A 26256-nucleotide genomic window follows, 5' to 3' on the forward strand; every position below is an offset into this window, starting at 1 on the left:
AGAAACTGAGGCTACAATTCACTCGGGATCACCAAAATTGGACAATAGAAGATTGGAAAAACATTGCCTGCTCTGATGAGTCTCGATTTCTGCTGTGACATTCAGATGGTCGGGTCAGAATTTGGCATGAACAACATGAAAGCATGGATCCGTCCTGGTTGTGGTGTAAATAATGCAGGGGAAATTTTTTATTGGCACACTTTGGGCCCCTTGGTACCAATTGAGCGTTGTTTAAATGTTAAACCAAAATGTTAAATTGGTAGCGAATTCGTATCTCATTCATGTTTTCCGATGACCTGCTTACGCCCCATTCTGGTTAAGGTTAAGGGGTGATGTTAGAGGTGAAACTTTGTGCTTAGTTTTTTTTTAAACAATCCAACAAATTCATACAAATTCGCTACCAATTTGCAAAAACAGAGACAAAAAAAAAGTAGAGGCAAGATATGAGGAACAGCAATTGGCATGCAGGGAAAGCTAATGGTCACACATATAACATCACAGAAGAAAAACATTTGGACGGCAGCAACATTTCCTACAGAATGGAAAAGAAGAAGCTCAAACTGCTGGTTATTTGAATCCGTCTGAACCAAAAATGAGCAGTTAATTCAAATGGCTTTGGGAATTAACTATAATAAACTCACTGCAAAAATGAACCCAATGGCACCATGATTGGAGCAGAGAAATCTGTTAAGAATAAGCATCAAATGATAAATCCCTGGTGCATAATAGATCACTAACACGCAAAAAAAAAAAACATGTGCATCATCAGGATAGAGCTGTTATGACATTGACAATGAACTCATTGTACTGCCTTCATTAAAAGCTGAGGGAAACTGGTTCTGATTATTTTTGAAAGACAAAAAAATGTTTTCGGGTGACTCACTATGAGTAAAGACAGGCATGGCTTTGGTGCTTATACATTTTCAGGCATGATGATTTAGACACGAGTCATGCGCGAACGTGGCCTGCTGCGACCTGTAGAGCATCAGTATCATGCAAGTGTGATTTCAGGCCATCTCCAAGGCCACAGCCTCAGCCTCAGATGCCCATACCGAGGTAAATCAGGACACGGCAGATGATAATAAGCATAAGCTATAAGCGACAGCTGCCTGGGGACACGTTCTCCGGTTTCATATCAATGCATGAACATAAGTGGAAGTCCTTTCACACAGGTTTGAATCTAAAAGCTGTTTCACATTAGCAATGCTGCTCTGAAATAGGCTCTAACCTGAAACAGCTACACAGCTAACCACAGTTTCTGAACGCCACTCGGGCGCCACAAACCTAGCCGTTGTTCTGTTACTTTCCATTTCCTCTGACACTTTTTACACTTGGGAGACAGGAGAGAAGGAAACGTGTGCATCTTTACATTAGAGAACGTCTGTACAAAGGACTATCCATCTCTTTTCTTGTCTTGCTCCCATATGTTGCACATTACAGGCTAATCACATCCAGACTTGGAGCCATGGAATGTCACCACCTTGCTTTTGGTTTTATTTTCCATTGCGAGTTCTACTCTCACAGGAACAATCATATCTGACTCACATTCCGCTGACTTCACTGAATAATTTCAGCAATTAATCTAAAGTTAATGTCATAAACGGAATAGGAAGCAAAACATGACCTATGGTCACGAGCGGGGACTATAACAGGACTAGTCCCTGCGGTCACCCACCCAAAAGACAAACAAAACTTAATTTGACTTGGCTGTTTGTGCTGGTTCAGGTTCTGAGTTTGTTGGAAGTCCTGCTCAAATGTGACCTTTTGTTCTGTAAATTCAGTCACATCCAGAACACATACTTTTATTGATGTGAAAATACATCAAAAACAACAAATGGACTGTTGGGTAATTGGAAGGACTCAATTGAGCGGAGATTATGGTTGTCAAGTGTTTCAGGGAAAACAAATTTTCCATGGAACAACCTTTTGGAAGTCCAAAATAAACTCATCCCTCATGAATCTCTAATAAAATGGACAATACCTGAAAACAGACCTTCCCACCAGATACAACATGAAAAAACATGTCTTCCCATCTGAAGTCCTTCCGTAATTCTAACGCAATCTTTGAGTGTGATAAACGGTAAGCTATTTTAAATATTTCCCTCCAATACTGAGTTCAGGTACAGTAAAATGTGGCATGTAAATAACCTTGTAATTTTATTTTATTTTTTTCAGTTGAAAAAAACTGACGGTAGTGGTACGGTCTTTAGCGTCCTTGTTAGTGTGCCCGCCTCTCACACTGGAGACCCCGGTTTGAATCCCACTCAGAGTTGTTTGAGTAGGACCGGTTACATTTGGTGCCGTAACCCGGATAGGGGTGAGGTTTAGGGGGGTGAGTGTTATGTAGGCCAATAAGAGCTGTGCATATAAACCTCACTCCCCTGATCTCAAGAGGCGCTCTAGCGACTGACGCTAGTGGCTACGGTCTTTAGCGTGCTTGTTAATGAACCTGCCTCCTATGCCGGAGGCCTCGGTTTGAATCCCGCTTGGAGCGGGTCGGGTATGACTGGTTACAGAAGTAAAAATCATTTAACAGAATCACAACGACTTGAAGGAATCGTTCACCCCAAAATGAATAAAGTAACCTATGTGTCATTTCAAATTGGTTTTGATTATGAGGTATGGACTACTGCAATGATACTTTAATGGTGCTTTTACATCCTTTTTAATGTTTGAAAGTTCAAATCCTCATTTGTTATATATAAAAAAAAAAAAAAAAAAAAAAAAACAGTTTGAAACTTCCAATAAAAGAGTTTAGAACAACATCAGAGTGAACATTTGAGAAAACATTTTAAAATTTTGGGTGAATTATTCCCTTAAAGGTGCAGTAAGCAATTTCTGAGAAACGCTGTTGAAAGTGGATCGGATCAAGCAGCACAACATGCTTGTTGCCAATCAGCAGTAGGTGGTGTGTTCACTTATGATGGGGGAGGAGAGTGTGAGCCAATCAGCAGTAGGGGGCGTGTTCACTTATGATGGGGGAGGAGAGTGTGAGCCAATCAGCAGTAGGGTCCGTGTCCACTCATGATCGGGGAGGAGAGAGAGTGAGCAAGAGGGAGATTTGAAGAAAGACTGTAGAAAGAGAGATGACTGAGAGAAAAGAGGAATATAACTGGAAAAAGAAGTGTTATGATCAAGCAACAGCTTTAGGACCCACGTTAATATTAGAAAAGCTCTCCAGCGCTGGAGAGACCGAAGCGGGAAGGCCTGAAAACAGATGCGAGGTTGTGTTGTTTCTGCTCCATAGGTGAGCAATGTTTCAAAGGACCAAGATGCTGTTGTTGTAATGTTAGCTCTTAGTAACAGGACAGTTTTGAGTGGTGTTGTTCATCTGGAGCTGCTGTGCTGCTGGAGACAAACAACCAACTCTTGCTTGTATATCTTGTGCACTGTATGTTCATTTTTTGTTCTTCCTTATCGTTTGTTCGTCATCCTGACTTTATTTTTTGCGAAGCATTATTTTGCTTCACTTCAGCTATGATAAAGACACATACTCTCTTACATTATGTGCATTTTGGGGGCGGAGCAATGAAGGGGGCTGTGTTTGTTTGAGTTGATTACAAATATCAGCAACGTTTCTCAGCAATAACTTACTGTACCTTTAATTCTAAAGAAATATGCTGATGTTTTGACTTTTGTAGTTCATCAAATGATTAATTATGTCATTGACTCACTGTTATGTCTTTCCAAACCTGATACTTTGAAACTAAATGAATAAATTCAGTTGATCCAAACAACTGAACCCTGTTGAAAACAAAACATTTTTTAAAAATAATCTTCTGTGTTCCTCATTAGAAAGAAAGCCATCGGTTTGGAACAACATGAGAGTGAGTGAACTACTGCTTTAAAGTAACTTTTATTTCATTAGCATTCTGCCATGAATAAAATATCTAAGCATGATTACTAAAGTCTAGTTACAGAAAACAAACTGAAATAGACTTTGAAAAGCACTTCTGTGAATACTTTGGATACAGCTCTAAGGCTCTGATAAAAATTGAAACCGAAGGTCAGGGTCTTTGGCGAGGGACGTTGCGGTTGACAAAGCATTGAGGACAGGAGGTCCTGATGGGTCAGCTGAATCTGCAGAAATTATTTTTGGGTAATGTTTGGAGAAAACAACACAAAGGAAACCAGAAAATATCAGAGACATGCTAAACATACCAATGCCTGGGTTTACAGGATCAAGACCCTGGAAGCAGTAAAGGATGCTGGCTTCTGTTGTCCAGCATGAACTGTATGTGCGTCCATTTCATCAATCAATACCTTTGAGTTAGTTTGCCTCATAAAAAAAACAAAAAAACAAACCTGTTTAAACAAAAAAACTCAATCATTGAAGGAAAATGAAAATGAAGGAAAAAACAATCTATGTACATAACAAGCTTTTGACTACTGCATATTTCAGAGATAAGGAAATGACTAAATTCCATGCTAAATAAAAAAACTAAATAAAAATGACTAAATCAAGCCAAATTATTTTATGCATCTTTCACGTTCCATCACTTATGCATTCTTTCCTTCACTTCATTCTTTAAAATTTTCAGATCAAGGAACAAACAATACATAAATAAATAAATAAATACCATGCTTTCCTTCTTTTTTTCCTTCCTTTCCTATTTTATGATCATATTTTTAAGGCAAGACACCCCAGGTGAATAGGGTAAAAAGTAATAACTAATAGATATCACCCCAGTTGATTGATTACAGGAATTGCAAAAAAGTATAATATAGTATTAAATATGCAAATTATGCATTATATAATTAAATATGCACTAATTTGCATACATTTCTAGAACAAAAATCTGAACATTGGATAAAGCCAAGTTCAAAATTCTTGTTTATTTTTTTTTTATTTTTTTAAATATTAGTCAAAGAAGTGATTTTGGATATCTCTTTTTATCACTACATGAATCAGAAAATACTGTCATTTTAGGAATAAAATGTTGTCTAATATTATGCAAGTTATATATGTACAAACCCCTGTGTAAAAACCTTCAGAATATAGATAGGAATAATACTGTCTGGTGTATGTAAGTGCTGCTGAAGTGGAGATTTCTGCAAAAAAAAAAAAAAAAAAAAAAAACGAAACCTTTTGAGAGACTGTAATTGAAATCTTCAGACACAAATAGATAAAATGCTATAAAAGATACACTTAAAAGAGTATTTTGGATGTTTCCTTCCACTAGTCAAAAAAAAAAAAAAAAAAAAAAAAAACTTTCAAAAAGCCAAAAAAAGGAGACAAATCTCAAAACTGACATATTCATGAAAAAAAAAAAACACTGTTTTTGCCTGAAGACAGTGTCTCGTCATAAATAATACTTCTATTTGGAGCCTTTAAATAAATTATAAATTAATACAAAATCATTGTATATTCAAATGTAGCCTAAGTGATTTTCTATTTTATTAAAAATATACGGAAACATTAAACATTTAAACTAATAGCTGGATTTTATATTAATATAGTGTCCAATAGCCTACAGTTTATTTGCTTATACACTGAGACCCACTGTCCATTAGAACAGAAATCCAAAAATAAAAAATAAAAACATTCATGATATTATGACTTCGGCTACTATTGTCACCTCTTACTTTAAATAGTCAAATTCATATTTGTGTTGTTTGATTTAAATATAACAGCTATATTTGGAATGCACTGAATGGGTTAAGTAAAACGCTCGGGAAGAACTCCAGGCTGTGATTGAATGTATGGTAATGAAGTTTCGTAGAAATGAAGTTTCGTAATCAGCTGAGTCTACATCACGTCAAAGCGCCAGAGAGACGTGCGGAACAGGGGCGTGGCCTGAAAAAGCCCCGCCCACTCCGCCAGGAAGACTGCGCAAGTTTTTATAAAGGATATGCGCGCAAGTTTTGGCAGGACAGAGGGGGCTCTCTGCGGGGCAGAACTATATCAAAGACCCTTCAAACACAGGAATACTCCCGCCGTGCCTTAACAAACCATCTGTTTGTCAACTTTTAAGTATTTTCAACAACTCCCGATTCCACAATGACTGCAGCCGTCGTGTCTTCTTTCTTCGATTACGAAGTGACGAATAAGGTAATTAATATTTTTGGGGAAGTAGTTTTAAGCATTTTATCAGTTTACTTGAATGCGAAACAGATCAATATCTCATATAAATGCAGCAGTAGTTTGAGATGCTGTTTTCTACACCGATGTCAAACTTTTCTGGCTTATGTGTGTGTGTGTGTGTGTGTCTGCGAGTGAGTGAGAGAGAGAGAGAGAGAGAGAGAGAATCTTGCTTGTGAACTTTATCTAGTTTCGTGCATCTCATGATCTGCAGTCATCGATTGCTGATCGATTAAGGAAAGCTAATAGATTAGATTAGTTACATTCATCTGCGTTTATGCGTCATTAGTTAAACGTATGCTTCGCATAAAGGTTTGCATTATTTGCTCTCGGTTCGATGATACACAACAGGGAAGGCCACAAATCTAGATTTGATTTGGAATAAAACGAGTTCTCTAACATGGGAAGCATGGGTTAGACTTAGGCTAATGGATTTACTTTTATTGACCTTTTTTTTTAAACGGTAGCAATGAAGGCAATTTTATTGATTTTTCGTATTACTTTAGTAACTGTTACTTTTACTCTCCCTCAAGTTGTTCCAAAACCTGTACGAGTTTCTATCTTCTGCTGAACACAAAATACGTTAAGACATTTTTAAGAATATTGGTAACCAGACAGTTGATTGTAGCCATTGACTTTCATAGTATTTTTCATTTTAATTTTTTTTCCTACTATGGAAGTCAATGGCTACCGTCAACTGTCTGGTTACCAGTATTCTTCAAAATATAATCTTTTTAGTTCAACAGAAGACTCATGCAGGTTTGGAACAACATAACAGTGTGTAAATGATTACAGAATTTTCTTTATTGGGTGAACTATCCCTCTAACACAAAAGGAGATGTTAGGCTAATGTCATTAGGTGGCGTTTCGCTTTAATCAAAATGGATAATTGTTTTAAACACCTATGTTTAAGCAAAAGTAGTTGGTGAGCAATATTGTGATTCTTCTGAAGTCATCATTCATTTTAAACATAGTGTTGCCATCACGTGACTTCCGAGAGCCAGTAGTGTTTGGTAGTATCAGTAAGGCTATATCCACCCTATAATGTCACATAATATTTTAATTGAACCTACTGCTAATTATGTTTGAGAGTTATTACTGATGGGAATATTATCAGTCAATTACGACTTTAATTTCTTACCATGTGCTGTAATTTTACCAAAAAAATAAGTGTTGCTCACCATTCAGCATAGAAGTTCATGGGGCAAGTAAATGACACAATTTTTGGCATAAAACTTGACACGCCACTTTTAAAAACCTGACACTCAGTGAACAAGATTAAAAAAAGATGCAACGAAATGGCCAAAGTTGTCTCAGACACATGTGACCTACCTAGAATTCAAACATAGCCTGGGTGGTCATTTTTATCATCCCCAATACATAAAACAGATTTTAATAAAATGCATATTTTCTCTTACCTTATAGAAAGCCAGAAAAAGTTATGAGGTTTTGTAACTTAATGAGAGTGTTTCGTAGTTGGTTATGTAATAAATCATCATGCTAATGTGCACCATTTCAGATGATACATGAGTCTTGCGCATTCAGTTTTATGACTTAATAAACCTTTCACTTTTAAAGAGATTGCTGTGTGGGTTAAAAGTGCTGGGTCATTATTGTTATCTCTTAAAAACAGACCTTAGAGCTGACCTGAAGCCAGAAAATACCATCAGCGTGTAATAAACTCCCACTGGTGGTATTTGGGGCAAAGTGAGTCATAATCATGCCAAATTTTTGAGACATTGTTCTGTTTACTTCATTTTCAGAACAATAAGATGATGACCTACAACAGTCCCCTCTCCAGTCCCCATATACAGTCTGTCCCCTCCACCGGTGCCAATACCCCCTTTACCCCCACCGGGTCCCTGCTGGACAGGAAGGTGGTGGGTACCCCTTCAATGGGACTCTACCAGCGTCGCCACTCTGTGTCCGTTACCAGCTCCAAATCAATGCAGAACCAATATATTAACAGTCTCAAGATGGAAGGCTCGGTTTCCATGAATGGGAGCAGTAACAACAAGGAGAACCGCTTTCGTGACCGGTCCTTCTCTGAAACTGGGGAGCGTCTAAGGCCGAGCAACATCACGTGCATTAGTGCCAACGGAAACAGCCAGATCAACTCAAGCCGCTATAAAACCGAACTCTGCAGACCCTTCGAGGAGAACGGCACTTGTAAATATGGTGACAAGTGCCAGTTTGCCCACGGGATGCACGAGCTTCGTAGTCTAAATCGCCACCCCAAGTACAAGACCGAGCTCTGTCGCACATTCCACAGCATTGGTTACTGCCCTTATGGGCCGCGTTGCCACTTCATCCACAACGCAGAGGAGCGCCGCGGACCCCCTCCGCTCTCTGCCTTCAACAAGATGGAGCGCCCACGCCTTCATCACAGCTACAGTTTTGCCGGTTTCCCAAGCTCAGGTGGCTCCCAGGACAGCCCAACCTCTGTCACACCTCCGCCCATATTTTCCACCGAAGACATCAACGAGTGGCCCAGCAACCCCTTCACTTACTCGAGCCAAGAGCTCGCCAACCTGTTTGGGCCCAGTTTAGGTGGCACCACTGTTCCTGATCTGCCCGCACCCTCCTTCTTCAGGCCCATGTCCGAGTCTCCACCAAGCCCTCCGGACTCCCTCTCCGACCAGGAGGGCTACCAGAGCAGCCTGGGCAGCCAGAGCGGATCTGAGTCACCCGTGCTGGACGCGACACGTCGCCTCCCCATCTTCAGCAGACTCTCTATCTCTGATGATTAAAACCTGCCCCTCAGAGATCTCAGGCCTTGAGAGGGACAAAGCAAAGATAGAGTAATTTTCCTCCTAGCAATCCCTTCCTGTCCTCGGTTTGTTTACAGCAGAGAAGTGGAATAAAGTACAGTGTTCTCGTAGCCACTGAGTCAAATCAGATACCATATTACCGTGTAGCGTCAACTTTGAGCATATACCCACGTCTTAACATGTCTGATGTAATGTAAAAACCCCCCAGAACTGTTCGCCTCTAGGCCCGCTCAAATGTTGAGTGTCTCGGAATCCTCAGTGGAACATGTTAAACAAATCCCTATTTAGTTCATTTTGTTCAAACTAAAGAGCATAGTTTTTCCTAAATTGTTCAAGGATGTTCTTGTTCAAAGAATCTACTGAATATTATTGCAACGATGTACTTTACAGACCTGAAAGTGCCACTTTTCTTGCAGAAAACTCTCGCCGGTAGATCGTCTGGACTTTAAGTGCCTATCAAACAATTACTTCCCTACTTTTCCAATCACGTCGATTTTTTGGAGATCTGGGGTAGAAAACCCATCTTAGATTTGTATGAATCATTCTGAGAGATATTTGTACGTCTAGTGGTGCTAAATGGTAATTATCCCTAGAACATGTGATCCCTTACGCTAAAATAGTGTCTGCTGGTTGTTGGATTATGTAAGAGAGAACATGTGTGAGAGAGGACATCCTTCCTTTATTCCTTCTGTTCATATTACCACTAAAGATGTGACTTCAGTGGCCACTAATTGTTTCGTTGTAAACAGATCGTTGAAATGTTATATCATTAATTCAATATTGTATTTCCCCTATTATTGTTATAATATAGTTGTTATTACATCATTACAATTATTGTTGGTATTTTCTGTTTGGAAATGAGAACTTTCAGACTGAAAGTTTTGCTTGTCAGTGCTTATTTAACTTATCAAAATGTATTTATTGCTGATTGTAAGCATTTTTTTTTATTTTGTTTGTATTTATCTGGATAATGAAACAATAGAATATATTTTCCTTTATGTTAAATTATGATCTTCCGTATTAATCGTAAGATTGTGAAGACCTTTTTCGTTAAGTTTCAACAGTTAATATATTATACTGCAATGACATTTTGTAACTACATTTTGATTTATTTTTAAAGTGAAGCTTAATTTAAAATGAGAATGCAAGAGGATTGTTTTGCATTTATTTATTATTTTTCTCCCTAATGTTGGACTGCAGTTTCAAGATGTTTATGCCTCTATAATCCTTTATTATTTGGCTCCGACCGTCTAGAATGTAAACTGAGTTTTCTTGACAATAACAGTCCTGTGCCTGTGATTTTATAAATCTGATGTTTAGACTGGGATCCTCTCACTAAGACTTCTTTTGGTATGAACAAATCACAGACAATAAATGCATTATAGTACCAATCTCATGACCCCCGCGGTGGTCCAAACCTCTGATCTGACATGTCTAAAATGGACGGTTAATAAGGGAATTGTGAAATATGCATTTGTGTATTTATTTTGCCCATTTTGAAACCATGTTACGTACACCAGCAAGCATGTGTTGTTTTGATTTGTTATGACTCAAAATTCTTATTTATTTACAGATTTTGGACCACTTCTACTTGCTAAGTGCCTAACAGTACATTCCAAGAGTCTTGTACCTTTTAGGGTTGTAATCCAGAGTTCATTATATAGATTTTAGTGGAAATTCGAGGTTAACAGGATTGACATTGAGAGAGCTACATTTGAATGTGTCCTATGTTAGCAGCTATTGCTGTTCACATCAATATGTTTTCTTTTGTAACGACAGATTGCAGTTTAAACCAATAAAATACCTATTTATAAGCAAACCGACATTGTGTTTTATTTCCACACGAATGACAAGCTCGATAAATGTGACAAAAGAACCAAGAATGACTCTCGGAACTGTTTTTGTAAGTTTGGCAAAGCGAGGCTAATACACTCTAACGCAGCTGTGCTTATTATTTCATGCCATATTTTTGACATTCTCCCTGAAAAAAAATCGTATTCCTAAAAGCCACAAACTTGCATTCCACACTGATCCCAATACAGGCGGGGGGCTAGGGGGCTGGGGGGGATGTTAATGAACCAGCTAAAATGCTCGAACTGCTTTCCTGGAAAAGTGCTCATACACAGGAAATCAAAATTCTGTCCCAGCCCAATAGTAAGGATGTGAAAGCCCCTAAACTATGTCTTTCCCTGGCACTGATGTCAATGGCTTTTGGAATCTCTGGGCTGCTTTCAAAAGTACTGGCAAAGACTGGACTACTAGATAGAAAGAACAGGCCTCTTGAGAACAGACAGTTTGTTACTCTAGCAACAGTCAGGAGGGGTCTATGTGTTTGCTCCCTACGTCACTGAACAAGCATCCATGCTCTGCGAGCAGTCAGTCCTTGCTGGGTTTAAAATTTAAGTAATTTCCCTTGGAGAGAGAATACCAAGCTAAGTTCCTGAGGAAAACTGTGATCATGAATACAATCAAAGCAGATAGGAGCCAGATGGCCATCTGAGTAGTACAAAGTTTAGCATTTTCACTGCTTTAGCTTTTGGTCTTGGAAAATCCTGTTGTTATTTACTAACCAAATTTTACTTCTTTTTTTTTTTTTTTCATTTATAAAAAGTAGATATTTCAGTACACATTTAATTCAGTAGCTGCCTTTATATTTTAACTCTTTCCCTGCCAGCGTTTTTTTTTTTTTTTTTGCCAGCCAACACCAGCATTTGTTTTTGTGATCATTTTCACAAAAGATTTATGGCCCCCAGAATATTTTGTTGTATGAATATCTGAACATTGCAATATATCTAAAGAAAGAACAGACCCTCTGCTTTTAAACAAAAAACCTGCTTTATTCTCCCTTCATGCATTCTTTTTTTTATCAACACTTGAATGTGGGTAAGTTTCTTAAAAAAAGCAACATTTTAAGAAAAAAGCTTCTTTTTAAAAAAAAAAAAATCACGTTTTTTGTCAAAGAATACATCTGGATCAGATTCAGAACGATGATCAAAACATTGATGGACTAGATGGACCCCATCTTTAGAGACTTTATTTCTGAGATTTTAGGTGAAGCAACCCATTAAAAAACTAATTATGCAGCAAAGCATAACAGCAATCCCGTATTTAGGGTTGTCACTGTTGATAAAAGTGTTGTTATTGTTAAAAAAGGTATTCTGTTAAGAATGCACACGGCAGTCAATGTCTATGCACACCAGGGCTGTGGGTCACTGGGCCTTTAAGAACAGGCGAGAGGAATAAGGCCAAAGTGGCAGTTGAGCAATACTCGCACCATAGACTTTGTAATTCCTCTATCAGCTCTTTTTGTTCCTCTGAGTGTTTCAGAGGGCAATGAGTAAACAAAGAAGAGTTCACAATGTCAGAAAATTGAAACGATTTATTCTAATTTGTGTATAAAAGGGGCATTTTGGGGAGTTTTGAGCTAGGGGAATGTGTGGTTGTTGGTTTAACCTCAAGACTAAATGAGCCAAGAACAAAACAAAAGGTGTACTGAACTACTGACTTCAGGTCATGAGTATCCAGTTTTATCAATTCAAAAGCAAACACTGCAGAAAAAAAAAGAAAAAAAAGAAAGAATCAAGGCTAATTTGAATACTGATATTCGAAACATAAATCATTCAACAGTGTTATCTCTCAGAACAATAAAGCCCTAAGCAATGTGTGTGCATGCTGTGGTTGGTTTGTATTGTGGCATTCATAGAAAGCCTGATGTGAGGGATGAGTACAGATCACTGTGGATTTTAGACTCACGTCAGAATCTTATGACTCTCTGCTCTGATTTTTAAATTCACCGTGAATGTATCATTCTCCAGAGCCTTCTGGTTTGCAGGGGAAAAAGGAGTTTCTTTGGAAGGAAGGAGAGTTTTCCTCCCCTCGGTACAGGCACAGGCACAGGCACAGGCAGCGATATCGCCACAGGTCAACCATTAAATGATCTGTCAAAACATGCGAACTCTCAGCCTATCAGCCTGCTTATGGGGGGAAGGGAGGAGAGATATACAGAAAGAGGATGAAAGAGAAAGACAGACAGAAAGAACACCTACTCAGCATTGCGGAATGGGTAGTCAAAACTGACTTTATCTGCTGGCGGAGAGAGCTAAAGATCGTCGTTTGCGCTGTCAGCACAATCTGCTAATGAAGCTGAAATAATTAGAGATTTGAAGACGTTGAATTTGAAAATCAATTAGATTTATTAATGTTAGAAGTATAAAAGCTGTACTTTCTGCACTTAACTCACTAGAAAGGAATAGACCATAGATAATGTGTCGATGCTATATGTGCAGATACAACCAAAAGCAAAACAAGCTGAAAAAGGAGGAACCACCCAAAATAACACCATTGTTCATCTAATCAGACAAACTTCCCTTTAAGGCAGAGGAACCATGGGAACAGGAGTCATGGGAACAGAAGCCATGGCAACGGCCAGTCAGGGTCAAGAAGCGTTTGGCCAAGACTGCTGTCTTATCACACGACTAGCGAGAGGAAAATTAAGCCTGTCAATCAATAGCTGACTGATGTTGCAGTTTTCTAACTAGATGAAAACTGAGGTAATGTTCTACGAAGGGGAGTCTTGGCCATCGACTTGTGGAGTTTGCTCTGTCCGCTTTGTGTCTGTCGTTCTTTGTTGCCATAAAGAAGCTGCTGATCCACCACATGTTCCTGCAATGTTTAACCATGACTTGTACCTGAAAGAAATCATAAAGCAATCATATTATTTAATTGTTAGGAATATCTATGGGGTATGATAAATATTAAATGATGTGTGCCTCTACAATTTCAATAGCCTCATGCAAACTGAAGTGTCAGTATAGTCATCAAATGGCCATCGAAATAACCTTGATGTCTCAAATGCATCATCACACTTCGTTATCTTCAGATAATGGACGGCATTGAGTGTTTAACTGACATAGAAAACATTAGTCACTTCACATTTGTTTACTGGCCTTAAAAATAGGACAATAATAAGTTCTGCAGCCAAGTCTCAGCAAGAAGAAGGCGTGGCCTGGGAGAGGTTGTAGATGAACCCCGTCCTCACTCTGATTGGCTGAAGCCCTGGATCTGTTCCATGGATTAAAGAACTTTCTGGGTTTTCATTCCCTGGAAAACATAAAAGCATAAAATTAAAACAGGAATTTATATCATCGAGGACCCCTGACCACCATGACTATAATATCAGATATTTGGAGGTAAGGTTAATTCAGGTCAATTTTGTTGTGAGTATGAAATCAACATGAATACAAATAATCAATTTCTAAAAACATTTTTAAAAGATTTCCCCATTTCATTATCTTGGGCATTCTTATTTTGCACTGACCCATGAGCAACCCTTTAGTCTTGTCCACTGTCTCCCTAGTTTACCTGATTGGATGCAAGTGGCTCATGTTTGCTTCAAAAAATGACTCCACAAAATACTAGACAAGAAAAATAGGGGTTGGTTTTGCTTTGGCACAGGCTGACATCGTGGTATTATACACAGATATACAGTATACAAACAAGTATCAATTTGAGTGAAAGTTTGTGGGAGGAAATAAAGGCTCCACTGATCCTTTAGGTTGAAACTCCATAGCAATCTACGATACTTCAAGTCTTGGTAAAGAACAGAAGCAGTTAAATGACCAATATGTATTCCTATAAAACCCAAGAAAACATACTCCTAGTGACCAGCTGAGGGAAATTAGTGCCACATTTTATGTGGCCAGGTTTGAGGGGGAAGACAGTGTAGAACATGGCTAAATACACATCCAGCTATGTTTTGCCACTGTCATTCCTGTGGCTGTGATGCTTATTATGAAACCTCTTTATTCCCAAGCTCTGGCTTTTCATGAGAACAACACCTCCCATGAGGCTGGGTGCTAGTCTTGTTTCATTTTCTGTTAAAACCTCATGATGGGGCCCTAAAATAGAAGGCAAAGACATGAACATCAAACTTCAACACTCAGTGAAGCAGTTCCTATCAGCAGAGATAAAAGTCTGTATCGGGTGGAAGATCACTGTGGGCACTCATATTGGTAGGCTCCGCATTGCTTATCTTTTTAAATTGCAAACTCTTATTGAAAACGAATGATGTCCATCGCTTTGACACTGCACATCACCATCAGTGTAAACACACGTAAGACTTGTGTACTAAAGCTAGCACAACCTCTGTAGAGTGATATTAGCATCCCACACACTGGCAACTTCCATGCTTGGAGTAATAACAGGCACGAGTGATTTTTCCAATTCCCCATAGAAGTAACAATCAGCAAAACACATGACACATCAAAACAAGAGGGTTTGTTCTGGATGAGTCTTTCAAAACTATGACTAGTGATGATTTCACATGACTGGTATTCCAAAGCTATAAGCATGAACATACTGCTTACAAACATAATTATTCGCTTCATCTGGTTCGGTTTCCATTGCGTCATTCTACGCCGCCGAAACATCTATTCAATCTGGAGATAAGCAAACCCATAAACATACTTGAACAAGAGTGCAGACGGATGTTGACTGGATCTCCTAACAAGCCTCTATATGAGACGTAACACATTAGTTTTGAGAGGCAGCGCCCTGCTAATACCATGAAGCAGAGTGGTCGGGAAATGCTCTCCAGCAAGTAGGCCACTCATACTCATGTGCTCTGCATTTTCCATTCGACTGCCTCTGTACAGTACGGCCTCTGTAATCACACCAGCAGCTTGAGACAAACCGTAAATGTTTACATATGCCTTTAAGGGGGCTGCTCCAAATTCCCTTAATATCCAGCCTTTCTCTCACCCTTTGTCACACTCAAACAAGCACACACTGTGCTGTTAATAAGAATAGATGAGAGCTATTACGCTTTTTTTATTACTCCATAAAGCAGAACACATGGGGCAAGTCTTAGCAAGATTGGCGAGACAGGAAATAGCGGAAAGAAACCTGTAGCTTCAAGAGGCGCGAACATGGCCTATCACTCACCATTTTTCATTGTGCCCTTTTGGAAATGGAATGCAAGAGCTTTGAGAACTTAGAACGAGCACAAGTGAACATGTAGTAGTACATATGTAAAATAAATGATCCGGTTCACAATGCCCAACTCACTGATCCAGGACCAGCACAGAGTGAACAAGAGAAGACTCCTTTTGAGCGCTCTCGCATTGACCCCCGCAACTCTGCCACTTTGATTTATGGAGCTCAGATGGAGTCTGGAGAGCTGCGAGGAGGAGATAAAAGGTTTCTGGAAATGAACACCTTAGTGAAACCTGCTGCAGTATAACATAACACAGAAAGGGCCCCTTCACCTGGAGCAATGCAGTCCAGAAAACTTATCCTTAGGGGGACACATCAGAAAGACCGTCTTGGGCACAGAGAGAACTCTAGTGGATCAGCCCCACCAGAATGTGTTTTTGCACTTGAGTAGCATGTTGTAAGTCTTAGGAAACAGAAATCATTAGTAAGCCCCCTTTTCTCATAGGCCTGAGCTATTCTGGGTGCAGTCGAAAAAAATCCCCCACAATAATCAAACCGAATCGCTAAATTACAGAGATGAGCAGCTTGAAAAACGTCTCACAATCATGGGAGCTTTTACCCCGCAGAACCACAGCAGCTAAAGCCATCCAGATCCAACACTGATTGCTAATAATGAGTCAGTGTGGTACTGGCCAAGACACATGGTACAGCTCTGTAAAATCCCTCTACTCCTCACCCTGCTGGAAACATTGAGTCAGCCAAGGCCTTTTGTTTCAAGTTTATCTGTGTGAAGATAATGTGAGGCTTCAGCTTAGACACGCTGGGTAAATAAAATGGCACCTTCATGTTACCCAGGCTTCAAATAAGTTGCTTAGTTTGTCTAGAAAAATAGGCCGTAGGTTTAGGATCCTCTGCCATGCTTTCCTGACAGGATGAAGAGTTTCGTTGTTCCCTTGTTGTTCCTGCAGATCCCATTGAACTCGCAAATCCTCCATGTGGCCTGGCAAAGGGGCAGCTTAATAAGGGCCTCGTTTTGTCCTTTGTGAGCCAAGGCTGGGGACATCAGCAAAAATGTTCTGATTCAGAAATGCTCCATTTGCTCTGTGAGATTTGAGGACACTGTGGCTTTTTAAGAGAGCCAAAATGAAGGACAGGAAGGGGGAATTGCAGTTGTGTAATTGCCCTTACATAATCTCGATGTAAATTTAATGAATTGGATGATAACCACCCTTGACAGTAAACACCATTGTTTGCAGGCTTGTTTTTTTTATGTGAGGTAGGGTCAGGATAGTTCATGTAGCTCAACTTAACCTCCATCTTTTTAGGTATGAATTCAACTGACAGTCATCTGTCCAGGTCTGACTCAGAGCCTGAGAGTGTAATGCAAAGCCCACTTTACTTTCAGGAGTTTGGGTTTTGGTACCCATGTACTGTATGCAATGCCCTCTGCTGAAAGCGAAACACAGTTCTGGGAGTGCGGACATTTGCAGCTGTGACAGGGTGAGTCATTCTGTTTAGCACTTAAATAGAAAGGGGGTTTCTGTTCAACAATGACACTCACATAAGTACAGACAGAAATCTGCACATGTGTTTATGTGCACGCACACACATACACTACGTCTCAATGGGCGCTGGTAAATCAGCACCTGTGAACAGAATGAATCTTAAGAGAAACATGGCTTATGCAGAGGCTTTCGTTTGTTGCTTCCATATTCACATGGATGCACGTGTGGCTGGAATACAGAGCAGCAGCTGCAGTCCGAGATGTGAGCAGATGACGGTTCCTAGAAGAAAACCCGCCAGTTCTTGCACGTCTTTTATTCAATTGATCTGGCAGGAGGGAAAGAATTCACCAAAAATTGCCCAACACCTGGGTAAATCAGTAACCGAGAATGAACTGCCTCTCAGCAGGAGTTCTCTCAATGTCTCTCTAATATGAACTTGAGGAAGTGTCTTACAACAAAACTAAAGCATGAAGTCCAATGCAGCAAGCAAGTTATGTTTTTGTGACAATTTGGTCAGGTCCCATTTGAGATTTTGCAAACTGGTCAGTACTAAGTTGATCATCAATGACAAAGCAGAACTAAATTTTGCATTAATGCATCTTTTGAAAATAACATAGTCATTGATATTTTTAATTATCCCATATGATAATCACAAATATAATTAAAGTGTTTGGTGGGGCAATGTAAAAAAAAAAAAGAAAAGAAAAAAAGATTGTTTTCTTGTGCTGCTGCTTTCAGCAACTTATTTTCTTTATAAATCATACAGCTTTTCTTCTAGAGAAAACAAGCAATAACACAACATGAACAAAATGAAACAGCAGTCCAGAAATATGACCTTCCAAACAAAATAAAAGTAGGGGAAGGTATGGGGAAAAATCCAGAAACCATGAAAGAGAGAAAGTAAAAGTGGAAAACAGGAACATTGACTAAGTGGCTGAGAGAGAGAAAAAGTAAAACTGGGATAGAGCAAAGCAAATGAGAGTTAGAAGGAGTCAAAGAAATAAAAAGTTGAGAGAGAGAGAGAGAGAGAGAGAGAGAGAGAGAGAGAGAGAGAGAGAGAGAGAGAGAGAGAGAGAGAGAGAGGGGAGAGGGGGGAGAGAACAAAGCCATCTTTGTGTGAGGCGCTGAGAGAGTGGAGCAGAGCCAGGGCTTAGGGGGTGTTTCACAAGAGTACACTGACTGCATTCCTGCAATGTGATTATGGCCACATTTAATTTATTCTCCTGCAGGAAACACACTTAACCCTTCACTGTCCAGCGGATCTCATCAACTGGTCTTGAGCCTGAAATCTTTTCCTTTATAATTATCCAGTAAGTAAATATTATGCAAGTAAAACAGTTGTGTTATGACCTAACACAGCTTGCCAAAAGACCCAACTACAGACTCTGTAGTTCATGGTGATTGCTTTACAGTCATTCATTGACTTTGCTTTGTGTTTTGCGGCGTCAGGCAGCCCTAAATCCAGGCTAATTCAGCCTGAAGCGATTACACTGGGGATTCCCAGCACTTGATATTCTTTACGTACACAAAGGCACATCTGAGGTGAAACTTCACATGCTTTATCTGAAACTATAAGTATTTGTTGAGGAAATTTGCTAGAACAAATTAAAACATATCTAGCCTCGCAACTCTAGAGAGGATAAGTGGTAAGATGGATGGATGGATGGATGGATGGACTCAAAGCATGCCAATGCACGTAACTTGAAAGAAGCACCGTGTAAGGACCTTATCAAATGTAGAGCAATACACTTACACAAATGATCGCAAATGTTTCTTACCAAACACTGTAACAACAAAACTTGCATAAACTAAAAATGCCTTTTCACTACTCTTCTACACTCCTTTCTACAACAACTGTGCTGATCTCTAACCATTTGCTGGGGATAAAAAAAAAGCAGTTTTCAGAGAGAGGTAGGGTGGGCAAATATATAGCAAAACCAATGCTGGCCTAAATAAAATCCCCTCTCCAAAGGATCAAAGTTGAACTTGGCAATTTAATTCCAAAAGGATATTGCCGTTCCCAAAGGCTTCCCCTTGCCTCCAGCCATTTAGGCCTGTTACCCCTTTCATTAAAGGCAGAGTCTTAAGCTGTAGAGTAGCAACAGGGGCAGCATTATTCCAGACCTGCTTATTCCTGCCCACTACAGAAAGAAAGTTATGTCAGTCCAACCACAATCCTATGAGGTTGGACCAAAGAATCTTATCCAACACTACTGTCATTTAAAGGAATTACATAAAAGTTTTGCAACATAATCTAATAGTGCATAGGTGGGGCTAAGACAATTATAAAGTCGCATTGTTTTAGCTGTGCCAGCACATCTGAAGTTCAGCTTCTTAGAAAACTTAAATGTATCATTTTCAGAGAGGCAAAGTCTCAGTTCAGATGCTAGTTATCAGCTAGTATTAAATATTTTTTGATTCATTAATATCGTATAATATTGGAGATACACAACAACTGTTTTCAACATTGTTAATAGTAATAAATGTTTCTCGAGCAGCAAATCAACATACACTGTAAAAAGTGATTCTGAGTTTTAGTCAGGTGGACAAGTAAAATCATGTCCTGTCAACTTGCAGTGTCTCACTACACAATAGGATGAGTTATAACAACCTCAACTTGAAGGGAAATTGAAAACTTAAAATAACGTGTTAATATAACAACAAAACATAGGTTCATTCAATTTTCTGCCTCATGCGCATGTGCCAGAAACTCTACGTCATGATGACGTACTATTTTAACCAATTTGAGCCAGACGCGCCATCGCCATTTTCTGCACGAGAAGACGACGAGATCACGACACGAGTTGCTGATGCGAGGAAAAAGACGAAGGAGCTCTTATTTGAACGACTACAGATGGATTTTTATAGTAAGTATACTGATTTGTTCTTTCTTTCATGTAAAAATTAGGCTTGTTTCGTTTGCGCTCACCGACCGCGTATTGATTACAGGCTATTTTGACAAACTAAGACCGCTTGATTAGTAATCAGGAGCCACACGCACTGGCACGCATATTTTTGCTAGCTATAACGTTACAGTGTGTTAGACACCGAGCTGCTGTCGAGACGTGAGCAGAAAGAGAAGTCGTCTTTGACTAGTATTAATGTTGGTAAATAGATAAAAAAAAAAAGTACATATAAGTTACTTTTTAGCGTGTTCTTGATCGGATCTCTTTATCGTTAGAAACACAGAATGACCAGTAACGTTAATATCTGAAGCACCGCCGCCAGTCCATATTTGTTTTTACCATTACGAATAAAAATACCATATGATTTTGACAACCATAATGTTTTTGAGCACGTGCAAACGGTGCGTCTTCTGTAGGCCTATATAGGTAACTTGCCATGATATTGTATTAATACAAATTCAACTTTTTGTAGTTCATAATCACATGATTAAACTTTTATGTCAATTGAACAGAAAAGGAAAGAGAGCAAATGGCTGTGGAGATGATGAAGTGGACTCCAGACATCACATTTGTTGATGCTGCTATGAGCAGTGTGCTGTATTCTTTGATTAGACAAGAAGTCGTTGATGAGGAGCCACCAGTGTCACAAATGAAATTCCGATGGCCAGCCATTTTCACAGAGAGACAGGTAAATTGTGTTTATTTATTTCTGTGTGCTTTGAATTAATCAGAAAATCTTGGGCTGTTTAAGTTGTGCTGTTTTATTATAAGATATGGGCAAACTTACTGTAATATCCTAAGATTATATGACCAGTTCTTTCATGTTGAGTGAATTTTTTTTTTTTTTTTTTTTTTTTTTACTTGTTAATGTTTTAAGACTGTCACTGAGACCCTGGCATCTTTGTTCAATTTGTAAATGTATTTATGTTTTTATAGATCAGCAAAGAATTCACCAGGCTTGTGTCAAAGGACCTGAGCAAGTCCTTTTTGGAAGGCCTAGAATAGATGGTCATCTCTCAAAGCTGATACAGTTATTCCGGTCAAAGCGTTATGAGGACATTCCAGAAATGACTTCAATACTAGAGAGCCTTGATAAGAATGTGAGTCAATTTATTTTAAAGCAGTCTTTCTCTCCCCAAAATGACAATTCTGTGATCATTTACTCACTTACTCACTACTCACATCATAAACCTATTGATAGTGACATCTTTTCATACAATGACTTCAGAGTAAGCATCTAAAAAGTAACCTATTCAATTTGCATGTCATATTCAAAGTCTTCTGAAATCATACAATGTCTTTGTAGGATGAAAACATAAAAATGTCAGTCTTTGTTTACAATGATGTTTTATTGTATTAGCTACTACATAAATATCAAGCCTCATTGGTTCTTGCAAGTCTTTTGATCAAATGTCATGACACAAGAACTAATGAGGTTTGATGTTGTTGTTGTAGTATGTCGTAGTAACCTTAACACTGATATGATCTGATCAGTTCATTACACAAAGTTTTAAAACTTTTAAAATAGGCAACATGACTCATCCACTACTTTTAACTGCATTTTTTATAGTGTTGACTTGTCCTTTATAGAGCTTAACAGTCTAGCCATTGTTCATTTATGAATATTTTTGCATGTGTTTGGAGTGGCATGTTGGTGAGTAAATGACAATTATCATCTTTGGTAACCTATCCTTTTAAATCCTTTAAAGTGTTGTTACAACCCCAATTCATTTAAGGCAGGGGTGCCCAATCCTGCTCCTGGGGAGCCAAGATCCTGCAGAGTTTAGCTTCAACCCCAATTAAACACACCTGAACCAGCTAATCAAGGTGTTCAGGATCACTACAAACTTCCAGGCAGGTGTGTTGAACCAAGTTGGAGTTAAACTCTGCAATACATTATTGGCCCTCCAGGAGCAGACTTAGACTGCTTTCACACTGGGGTCATTTGCTGCGGTACGAACCCGAGCGCGATTGTTCCTGGTTTCACACTCAACTTGATTCTATCGAACCCTGGTGCGTTTGCGTGCATATTACATCATGGCAAACGTGCACGACGCATGATAGAAAACAGAATGTGGGTCAATATAATTCGGTGCTATTATGCGCAGCTGAGTGAACAACACAGGTTTACTCTGTGTGTGTGTGTGTGTGTGTGTGTGTGTGTGGCATAAGGTGACCTTCTGCTGCTTGCAAACGGACTCTTTTGAGGAGACAGTGGATTTCCAAATTTGTTGCCCTGATTCCACGCGCTGTGCGCGAATACACTGCAGGCTCACTCTCGCTCGTATCCAAGGTAAATCTTCAACACCATCATCCCGGACATGTGTTTTATTTAACTTAATACATCGTAATAAGCTAAAACGCATGCGCAGGTCACATTACGTCCTGTGGACTTGGGTGTGCACTGGGGTACCGAAGCCAAGACTACCTGGAGGAAGTGGTCTTTGTTCGGTTGCACTCGAACCGTGCTGCGGTTAGGGTGAATGTGAAAGCAACACGGACTTGGGTGCACACTTGTTCAGGACGTAATGTGACCTGCGCATGCGTTTTAGCTTATTATGATGTATTAAGTTAAATAAAACGCATGTAAGGGATGATAGTGTTGATGATTTACCTTGGATATGAGCGAGAGTGAGCCTTTAGTGTGTTCGCGCATAGCGTGTGGAATCAGGGCAACATATTTTGAAATCCACTGTCTCCTCAAAAGAGTTAGTTTGCAAGCAGCAGAAGCCCACATTATACGACACATACACACACAGTAAACCTGTGTTGTTCACTCAGCTGCGCATAATAGCACCGAATTAATTAAAAAAACCTATATATTTACCCGCGTTCTGTTTTCTATCATGCGTCATGCACGTTTGTGATGACGTAATAACGCACCAGGGTTCGATAGAATCCAGTTGAGTGTGAAACCAGACCAACGCTGCGGGGGTCGCCGGGAACAATCGCGCTCGGGCTCGGAGTCCAGACCGCAGCAAACGAGCCCAGTGTGAAAGCACCCTTAGACACCTGGTTAAGTGACATGAGCTGGTTACATCCACTATTAAATCTTATTTTGGTGCTGAACAAAAAGGTAACAAACAACTGTTGTTGGACCACATCACTGGGGATTTATTTACAACAAAATATACAAGTGTACATATTTGAAATTAATGTTTTTATTTTTCAAGACAGTGGGAGGGGCTGAAAGGATAAATGAAAAGAAAAACAAAGGATTGAACCAATAAAGCAGGTACTTTAACCATCCTATATTTTACAGACAACAAACCAAAGGATGAGGACTGCAGCATTGCTTGGCCTGCCGTGGTACATGCGAGAGAAGACTCCTAAATTCATGAAGATATGCGAGGTAAGCTGAAACCTTTAAGGCAAAACAAGGGAAAATTGAACATTAGATTTCTTAATTTGCAGGGGTCTGGGGACTTTAAATTGGTTGTGAAATTGGTTTTAAGTAATAGTACCTTCATTTTTGTTTTCATTCTACAAAGCCCAGTGACCGTGAAGAGGATGTGATCAAGGGTGTGGTGATCGGAATCCTAGTGGTTGTGGAAAATGTGATGGAACCTCTTCCAGAATTCTACAATGACGTTGCCCTGGTGATTGAGGAAGAAGTGGTGATGCGTCACCTGAGTGACATACCTAATGCTTTTCTGAACCTGATGGGCCTGGTGTACGCATTAAACCTTGACTACCCAAAGGAATTAAAATTCACTTTTGAAGTAATACAGCGCCTGTTCATTGGAGTTGGATCAGACTCTTGCACCGCAAGAGTTCACTCTTTGAAGAGCAACTTGCTGAGATAAGAGAAACTATTTTTTTTCCTTCTTGCTACTATTAGACTTACACTGTTACACTGTTTTAAAGTTTAAGACCATTGTTATTTTAGATCTCATTGTTTTAAGTGTAAGTTTAAGTTGCATTGGTATTCTTGAATTTTTTTCAAACAGACTGTTTTCTTGTTACCTTGCCCTGCTTCCTCTTTCCTCTTTCCTCTTTCCTTGTCATGTTTGATGTTTGATTGGGAATTGAAGACACTGTTTTATTTGAAGTTGTTGTGAATTCTTCATGTACACCTGTTCCTGCAATGAAAATATCTGATAGTGCCAAGGAGAGTTATTTGTACTATTCTCTAAGAATGGGTCTGTGCATAAAGAAGTTTGCACGTGCTTGTGTGAGCTGATTATATGTGAGGGTTTTTCTTGTGATGTTTTTATATCTTTGCAAGCTAATTCTTTTTGGCTGTTTTGGGTGCAGTGCATCTGTTTAAAAAAATAAATGCTGAGAGTTTCAATTTTGCAGTTGTGTTGATTTCATAAAAAAAATCTGGTTCCAGGTAGATAGAACTTCTTGTCAAAGCAAGCAATGAAGTCTAGTAAACTCAAAGTTAAGTTGTGATGTTGAGGAAAAATTACTATTTCATGTCAATTAGACTTGATTAATGGTTGTGAAAACATGAAAAATTAAGTTCAACCAATATGTTTTTAAGTTGACTTAACAAAAAAATCTAAATGCTTATTAATTGATACAGTACGTTGGCCCAATTTACTGCAAGTTATTTCAACAAATACATATAAGTTGAGTTAACTTAACTCTTAATGTTGGCTAAACTTAACTGAGTCAATGCAATAAGATGACTTGACCAAGTCAAGTTGTGTCAACAAATCATTTTTTACAGTGTATAATGATTTCTGATTATGTGCCACTAAAGACTGGAGTAATGGCTGCTAAAAATTCAGCTTTGCCATCACAGGAATAAATGCAGCCTTGGTGAGCAATTATTATTATTATTTTTTTAACATACAGATTACCCTTAATTAGGCATTAATAGTGTTTTTCAATGGTTTTCTTTATTTAGACAACAGAATAAATAATAATAATTCTAATAATTTTATTACAATTTAAAATAATTAATTAAATTCAAAGATGTAAGTGAGCTACATCACATCAGCTGAGCCTGAGCTTGCTCTGAGCATTAGGTCAAGGGAAAGGGAAACAATTATACAATGAAAAGTACTGCTTAGATGTTTCAGTTCAGCTACTTGCTAAGAGTTCAGCAAGAGTGCAACATTCAAATGCAGCATCATGCCATGAGCAAAAGGCAGCAAATCTGGTACAGTGTCAGGCCCCATCCACACTACTGCGTTTTAGTTTAGAAACGGTGAATTAAAACGAATTTAATGTGGATCTCCGTCCACATTAAAACGACTGAAAACGCGGATCACGTGACCATTCACCAACACTGGGCATGCGCGTGCCGGTGTAAACCTAGAGACTTTCAAACATCAAAATGTCATTTTTTAATATGCATTTGTGTCAAAATGACATATAAACATCTTTTCCTATTCTATTTTGCCTGGAAAATTTTGCGTCGCATGAAAAATAGGCGTCGGTTCTATTTCTAGCATGCACGCGTTTTCCGCGCGAGCCGCGCCTGAGACGCGGCAGTTTCTTACTGTAAGAAACTGTTTCAGCGAATGGAGTTTACTGGTACTGAATATTACCTGTGTATACTCCATGACTGATGACACCCAATCATAGAGCCGAGCGTGAGCCTCTGCGTCATCGTTTCTAAAGTCCTCCGTTTTGACCCGTCTTCACTAAAACGCCCTCCGGAGATTCAAAACGCAAAACGGGGTCGGCAACATTTTAAACGTTTTAGGTCTTCGTTTTTGCCGTTTTAGTCTGGACGGGAGGTGCAAACGAAAACGCAGTAGTGTGGATGGGGCCTCAGTGATAATACAATTCATTTTGAATGCATTAAGGGCGAGAGGTGTACGTAAAGCGTTTAAATGAACAATACTGTATATTAGGAGGTAATTAGAAACTTGAAGAAACAAATTATTGGGCAAATTTACTGATCTGAAAGAGGACGTGTGTTAAAAGCCAGAGAGAGAGGGGCGGGGGTGGGGGGGATATACAGCTAGAAGGGAGAAATAGACAGCTAATCCCTACAAGCAGCTGTTGTGTTCTGACCTACACCAGAAGCTGCCGTCTGTGACCTCACTAACACTGGTGTAAAGGTTAATCATTAAAGTGCATATACACCTACACTCATC

General features: G+C 39.2%; 3 protein-coding genes across 4 annotated transcripts in view; 2 read left to right on the plus strand and 1 right to left on the minus strand.

Moving 5' to 3' along the window:
• The first annotated feature begins 5836 nt into the window (after nucleotides 1–5836).
• On the plus strand, nucleotides 5837–10672 carry zfp36l1b (zinc finger protein 36, C3H type-like 1b). The gene is made up of 2 exons (XM_084091071.1): nucleotides 5837–6052; nucleotides 7846–10672. The coding sequence occupies exons 1-2, from the start codon at nucleotides 6002–6004 to the stop codon at nucleotides 8830–8832; spliced, it is 1038 nt and encodes a 345-aa protein (XP_083947197.1). The 5' UTR covers nucleotides 5837–6001; the 3' UTR covers nucleotides 8833–10672.
• Nucleotides 10673–13027: 2355 nt separating this feature from the next.
• rad51b (RAD51 paralog B) overlaps nucleotides 13028–26256 on the minus strand; it is a 55595-nt gene continuing 42366 nt past the window's right edge. For both annotated transcript variants that reach the window (XM_084091070.1, XM_084091069.1), the window contains exons 10-11: nucleotides 13800–13953; nucleotides 13028–13541 (exon numbers count right to left, since the gene is read on the minus strand). In XM_084091070.1, the coding sequence (XP_083947196.1) occupies nucleotides 13838–13953 (116 nt within the window). In that variant the 3' untranslated portion in view covers nucleotides 13028–13541; nucleotides 13800–13837. The remainder of the gene's footprint in view (nucleotides 13542–13799; nucleotides 13954–26256) is intronic.
• Nucleotides 20054–24483, plus strand: LOC311068559 (uncharacterized protein). Its single transcript, XM_084091073.1, has 5 exons — nucleotides 20054–20158; nucleotides 20710–20885; nucleotides 21134–21297; nucleotides 23460–23549; nucleotides 23689–24483. Exons 2-5 carry the CDS (start codon nucleotides 20858–20860, stop codon nucleotides 24001–24003), a joined length of 597 nt encoding a protein of 198 aa, XP_083947199.1. The 5' UTR covers nucleotides 20054–20158; nucleotides 20710–20857; the 3' UTR covers nucleotides 24004–24483.

The sequence above is a fragment of the Abramis brama genome (assembly GCF_963993115.1).
Source record: "Abramis brama genome assembly, chromosome: 18".
NCBI lineage: Eukaryota > Metazoa > Chordata > Actinopteri > Cypriniformes > Leuciscidae > Abramis > Abramis brama.